General features: G+C 42.8%; 1 protein-coding gene across 1 annotated transcript; it reads right to left on the bottom strand.

Annotated features, from left to right (window-relative positions):
- Nucleotides 1-1,854: 1,854 nt before the first annotated feature.
- Nucleotides 1,855-6,293, bottom strand: pck1 (phosphoenolpyruvate carboxykinase 1 (soluble)). The gene is made up of 8 exons (XM_041888793.2): nt 6,186-6,293; nt 5,418-5,680; nt 4,871-5,055; nt 4,413-4,616; nt 4,012-4,199; nt 3,439-3,826; nt 3,087-3,314; nt 1,855-2,947 (listed from the first exon to the last, which is right to left on the bottom strand). Exons 2-8 carry the CDS (start codon nt 5,639-5,641, stop codon nt 2,487-2,489), a joined length of 1,878 nt encoding a protein of 625 aa, XP_041744727.1. The 5' UTR covers nt 5,642-5,680; nt 6,186-6,293; the 3' UTR covers nt 1,855-2,486.
- Between the last annotated feature and the right edge of the window lie 858 nt (nt 6,294-7,151).

Here is a 7,151-nt window from a genome sequence, read left to right as displayed (position 1 = left end):
ATCCCCAAAGCCAACACCTCCTTTGGCTGCCATTCCTTCCAGTTCTCTGCTGCAAATGACTGGAACGAACTGCAAAAATCTCTGAAGCTGGAGACACTTATCTCCCTCACTAACTTTAAGTATCAGTTGTCAGAGCAGCTTACCGATCACTGCACCTGTACACAGCCCATCTGTAATTAGCCCACCCAACTACCTCATATTGTTATTTATTTTGCTCATTTGCACCCCAGTATCTCTATTTGCACAAATGTCTTCTGCACATCTATCACTCCAGTGTTAATACTAAATTGTAATTATTTTGCACTATGGCCTATTTATTGCCTTACCTCCATAACTTACTACATTTGCACACACTGTATATAGATGTTCTATTGTGTTATTGACTGTACGTTTTGTTTATTCATTTTACAGACCCTCTTATCCAGAGCGACTTACAGTTAGTGAGTGCATACAATTGTATTAATTTTTTATTTTCATACTGGCCCCCCGTGGGAATCAAACCCACAACCCTGGCGTTGCAAGCGCCATGCTCTACCAACTGAGCTACACAGGGCCATATGTAACTCTGTGTTGTTGTTATTTTTATCGCACTGCTTTGCTTTATCTTGGCCAGGTCGCAGTTGTAAATGAGAACTTGTTCTCAACTGGCTTACCTGGTTAAATAAAGGTGGAATAAATAAATACAAATAAAAAACGTGCCTGTTCTGTTTTAGTTGTAATACTTACCTTGAATTTGGCTCCCCATATTGTTGATCTGGAGTAATTTCCTTTAGCTAGAACATGACTTGTCATGTGACTTGTTAGGAGAAAGTTGGTCATTGTTGCCTCATGTGGAGCTCAGAGTGCTGTGTTTCAGTTGTCAGCTCACAATCTTCATTCATCCTTTACGTTGTATGCCTTAGAAAGCTTTGTCAGTAAGTGTTTTCATTCCTTTTGCATATATCTTTCGTTTCAAAGCATTATTTGTGGAATTTGGATGTTTACTTTGTGGAATAGATGGACAGCACTAGCTTAATCGCTACAGTATTATAGCTCAGCTTTTGCTAGTTGTCAGTGTGAGCAAAATATCAGGTTACGTTCATATCTAGTTCGTATTTTAGGACAGATGACATTGTCTTATACAGACATTGTTGTCTTTCTGTTTCAGTTTCACGCTGTTTCAACTCAATAAATCTTGTGTACATGGAGATCATGCTTTGAGGGTTATTGATGTGGAGGCGTTTATCTTGCTGTCAAAATATGCACAGTAACGCATACGGAGGACAGTACAGTGCCCTTAATGATTATGCAGAGCATTCACTTTCACTCCCACTCACAGGTGTCAGAGATGTTATTTTCCCATTTATCTAGGCCTGGCTGGTGACCATGAAATGATTTAGTATTGTTTATCTTAGCAATGCTACCACAAAAGGATGGACTGGGACCAGAATTCGATCCAGTCTTTTGTAACACACCTGTCCATTTTTAAAGGAGAGTGACTCTCCTTTCATATGTTGTATGCTTTATTGATAGAAAGATGAGAAACAGTGGCAGATATGAAGGGGAGAAATACTCAAAAGGCAGCACACAATGATTGCTCCCCGGTCTCCGTGTATAGAGGCGGCAGTATTACCACTCGACCATGGCTCTGCACCCAGTATCAACTTCTAATTTACTATCTTGTAAATTAGAATGAGATTTTGGGTCATGGTTCATTGTTTTGGGATTTGTATGTGAGGTTTTTGTTTCAGTACATGTGTTTGTAGTGATCATGACCATGCATAGAATCCCACTGTATAAATGAGGCAAGACAGTCACACTTCAACCACTTCTATCATAAGTAATCCCACATGTAAAACCCAGAAGAATCATGAGTGAGTTTAAAGTTTAAATAAAGTTTATTGTTGTCTTCCTTTTGAGATTTCAGATTACAACAAAGAAACAACAAGGCAATACAATAAAGTACAAAAATAAATTAGGACATAACAAAACAGACACAGTGAAGCCCTACACACATTTGTGATGTGTAGGGGTGAATACATGTAGATGGTTGGATCCATGGTACAGCAATGTTCACCTGTAACCAGCTGCACCAACATGGAATTACCATATAAACATATGGCTTTGGATATTGTGCGTTAATAAGTTATTGTTAAATAACACAGACATCAGTTGTTTGGACTTCATCATATGCTTTGAAAACCGAGAGACTGTTCCCAGATATTCTTAAATTCATCGCTTATTTTATTCAAGTGTAATTCACCTCTATTTTCACTAGGTAAAGATGCTAATATGACAGAGGATTTCTATTTTACACCATAATTAGAAAACAACTGAGGAAAATTAAAGTTCTCTCCACAACAGATTTCTGAAGTGTCTTTTGAAAATAGTTAACTAGCTCAGTTAAATATTCTAGAATGATCACTAATCTCTACTCTCTAGTCTGTGGAGGTCTAAGGTCTTTGGGCTCAGAAGTGCCACATTTCTCTTTCTCCCTCTACCTCTCCCTACATCTGCCTCACCCTGTGCTCAAGACACTCTAGCTGCTTGGTCACCTCGTTGGGAAGATCGTCGTTGACCTGGTTGTCAAAGTAGGCCCTGATATCCTCCACCTCCTTTTGCCAGAAGTCCTTAGACAGACCAAACAGCTCCTCCAGGTTCACCTGGTTCTCCCCTAGGCCCTCCAGGTTCAGGGAGCCCTGGCAGGGCAGGTAGCCCACGGCGGAGGGCATGGCTCCAGCTTCTCCATCCAGCCTGCGGAACATCCACTCCAGCACGCGGATGTTGTCCCCGAAGCCGGGCCACAGGAAGCTGCCGGACTGGCTCTTGCGGAACCAGTTGACGTGAAAGATCTTGGGCAGCTTGGCGTTGGGCCGCCCGGCCATGCTCAGCCAGTGGGACAGGTAGCGGCCGAAGTTGTAGCCGAAGAAAGGCCGCATGGCGAAGGGATCATTCATGATCACCTTGCCTAGCAGATCGGAAGAAGAAGAGTTTGGTAAATATCATTCTTCAATTCAGCTCCATGTCATTTCCGCTGTCTTGTCATACGTTTCTAAAAGTTGCTTTAGTAATCAATGCAGCAGGTTACACTAGGGAGTTTGACTTACCTTGGTGCTCTGCGGCAGCTGTGGCTTCTGATCTCATGGCAGCTCCGACAAACACGCCGTGTTGCCAGCTAAAGGCCTCGTAAACCAGGGGGACACCTTCAGGTCTGCGTCCCCCAAAAATGATTGCCTCAATTGGGACGCCCTCAGGGGACTCCCACTGGGGGTCAATGATGGGACACTGACTAGCTGGAGTGCAGAAGCGGGAGTTGGGATGTGCGCAGGGCTCACCTATGGGAAGACGAAACAAGAGCGGAAAAAACATCAGGATGCAAATCAAGAGAAGTGTGTTTCAAGAAGTGTGTTTTATGAAGAACCAGCCATGTGGGGACCAGCCAGCCTTGTGGAAACTTACCATCCTGAGGTGTCCAGGGGTTGTTCTTCCAGGAGGTCACCGTGACTCCCTCAGGGAGTTTCTGGTCCATGCCCTCCCAGTAGACACCACCATCGCTTGTCTCGGCCACATTGGTGAAGACGGTGTTCTTGCAAATGGTTTCCATGGCGTTGGGGTTGGTCTTTGCTGAGGTTCCAGGTGCCACGCCAAAAAAGCCGTTCTCTGGGTTAATGGCTCTCAGGTTGCCTTCGTCGTCGAACTTCATCCAGGCAATGTCGTCCCCGACACACTCCACCTTCCAGCCGGGGAGTGTGGGACTGAGCATGGCCAGGTTGGTTTTGCCACAGGCACTGGGGAAGGCAGCTGCAATGTACTTCTTCTGACCAGCATGGTTGGTAATGCCCAGGATCTGAACAACAACAAAGAATAGTGCATTTGATATTTCCATTCCAGAAGTAACTGACAAATTATAGATTTTTTTGCTATGTGAAATTAAAACAATCAAGTGAAACCATACTGTACTTGTGCACCTCAGCTGTTCTCCCAGTACACTGTCCACCTATTGGTTTATGTTTATTGTTACTCTGCCCTTACCAGCATGTGTTCGGCCAGCCAGCCCTCCTCCATGGCGATGCGGGAGGCAATGCGGAGTGCAAAGCATTTCTTTCCCAGCAGGGAGTTCCCTCCGTAGCCACTGCCAAAGGACACAATCGTTCTATGGTCAGGAATGTGGGCGATCAGGGTGAGCTCCGGGTTGCATGGCCAGTTATTGACCAGGGGCTCTGAGAGAGAAAGAGAGAGAGACTCTTTTAGGTAGATCTTAGATTTGAATGGATAACGGTATTCACTTTTTTTTGGCATAATTGTAGAACTTTTTCTTACATTCATTTTACGTTTAAATATAACCAGCATTGAACAGAAAAATAATGGAATTTGTTTCTTCGTTTTCAGAGTTTTCCATACAGGTTGAAAGCATACCATTGTGCCTGACTTACTTTTGAGTGGCAGGGGGCAGCCCACAGAGTGAAGGCAGCGCACAAACTCTCCGTTTCCCAATGTGGTCAGCACAGCCTTGCCCATGCGGGTCATCACCCTCATACTGGCCACCACGTAAGGAGAGTCGGTTAGCTCCACTCCGATCTTAGACAGGGGGGAGCCCACAGGCCCCATGCTGTAGGGGATCACGTACATAGTACGACCTAAAATAAAGAGGAGTGAACAGAAGTGATTTTAGGACTCACGGTGATGGTGCAGTTAGTGTATGTCCTTCTGGTAAAGCATTGTGTAAAAATAAATAAAGATAGTCATCACATAAATATGCTCCCAATACTATAATCGGTAAACACCGTTAACATGTAAATACAAGAGAAGATAATGCTACTCTGTCTTAACATTGTTTTGTGTCAATGCACCAGTAATACAGCAAAACATCCCAGTTGATTTTCCACTGTACCTTTCATGCAGCCTGGGAAGCGCAGGTCCATAGCCTTGTCCAACTCCTCCTGAGACATCCAGCGCCCAAGCTGGCTGATGCTACCTACTCTTGGAGATGGAACCGTGTCCTTCTGCTCCTTGGTCACGATGACCGTCTTGCTCTCCACGCGAGCCACGTCTCTGGGGTCTGTCCGAGCCAGCCAGCTGAAGGAAAAAAAAAAAGACTATTGGATCAAGACTCATAATATGGCCACCTCTCACCATTGTCACATTGTTTTTTCATGTTTGAAATGGAGGCTGTAGCTATAACTATATGTGGAGTGCTTAGCCCATAAGTTATTAGAATACATATCCTTGTTTATATTTGGTCATATGCCATTATAATACTAGAGCAACATTTGCAACATCCCTTAAATATTATAACAGGTCTTAAACTTCGTCTGCCTCTTCATCATGCTCAGACCAGCACACTACACAACCACAGTTATCAGAAACATTCAAATATCTCAGGGTCCCCAACTCAACACGACATCCATCCACTGAAACTGAATGGTGAGGTGACTTACCAGTTCTCATATTTGGTCAGTTTCTTGATCATGCCCTGCTCCTGCAGTTGGGCCAGGATTGTGTGGTTCTCCTCTTCAGAGCCATCACAGATGTGCAGTGATTCGGGCTGACACAGGTTGATGTTAGTCTCCACAAACTCCCTGACGGCCGGGCTCAGGGCGCCCAGGTCCCCCTGGACAACCTGGACGCCTGCCTTGTTCTGGGACTGCAGCTGAGGAGGCATGGTTGGTTCTGTTGGCTGGAAGTGGATGTCACTGGAGAACTAGACGAGAGTTGGAAGGATAGAGAAGGGATATGTTGGCTAGGTATATGAGTTAAAGAAATAGACAGTTTGAACTTTCTGGTTAGTACAGTTGCCGAATAAGCCACACACTACAAAAAGACTGGTATTGTGTGTTTGTCAGAAAACGTATTGTCCGAGATTCATTTTTATCTGTTCAATGGTAGGATCACAATTCTATAATGTTGTTACAATGAAGTATGATTTTTAATTTCCTCATGTATTCAGAGAACAATGTACATTATGAAGCCATGGTCCTGAATAGAGACTGCATAATATGAATAAACAAATATATACAATTCTATAACTGGATGATTTATTGTACATATATGTTTGCATTTTCATATAATATTCCTCTAAAACGAATATAATTATTTTGTAGCAATATAAGAGGACACCATCTCCTTGCACCACATCACTTCACAAATGAAATGCATGGAAACAGGATAATTAAATCCTACAAAAAATATGTGTAATATTGCGTTACCTTTTCTTCTTTGTTGTAAAGAAGGAGTTATCTTGGCCTCATCAGCTTAGTCTTGATGAGGTGGTGATGCTTGTTGTTCCCTGATGGGCTGTTCTTGAATTGTATCCAGTTAGGAGAAGTCTGTCTTTTTATACTTTGGGGATGTTTTGGGGGAATGGATGGCCAAAGGTGGCCCTTCCTCAAAGTTATTTGCATGAACTTATAATACTTTATGTTCATCTCTTGGAAAACTCTTTGACAGTCATCAGTGAATCATTAATCCTAAGAAAATACGTAGTTGGGTGAGTTAATCATTCAACTGAGCATCTTGTTCTTTCAGTGATAGTTACGCAAAACCGTGCGTCTCGCAAGAGTTCAACTTTGACCCATATTGCGAGTGATTCAACAGTTTCGCTCGGAGCATCATTTGGTGTGCTGATCTTTGGCTGACTTGCTATTGGCACATTTTGGAGGCTCACCAAAGATTGACAATGATCTAAATGCTGACACTGCAAGACTATAAAGGAACGTGCCGATCCTTGAAGTCCTAACAATACTGCGTTTTTTGTCAAATAAATGTAACTTATAATTGTGGATAAATATAAAACATCTAATACAAATTGTTTTTCACATGCGCCGAATACAACAGGTGTAGACTTTACCGTGAAATGTACTTAGGAGCCCTTTCCCAACAATGCAGAGTTAAAAAGTAAGAAAAATTTGCTAAATAAAAAAGGAAATAGTAACACAATAAAATAACAATAACGAGACTATATACACGGAGTACCTGTACCGAGTCAATGTGTAGGGGTACGAGGTAGCCTAGTTGAGGTAATGTGTAGGCAACATGTAGGTAGAGGTAAAAGTGACCACACTTTCTTTGGGGTTCTAAATATAACCTTTTGGTTTTTGGAGATTAAAGAACCCTTAATAAAAAAGGTTCTACTGTATATATACCCCAGTGAAGGCAAATAACCTTGAGGGTTC

Source organism: Coregonus clupeaformis, chromosome 10 (genome assembly GCF_020615455.1).
Source record: "Coregonus clupeaformis isolate EN_2021a chromosome 10, ASM2061545v1, whole genome shotgun sequence".
NCBI classification, from domain to species: domain Eukaryota; kingdom Metazoa; phylum Chordata; class Actinopteri; order Salmoniformes; family Salmonidae; genus Coregonus; species Coregonus clupeaformis.
This window is presented reverse-complemented; position numbering and strand designations above follow the sequence as displayed.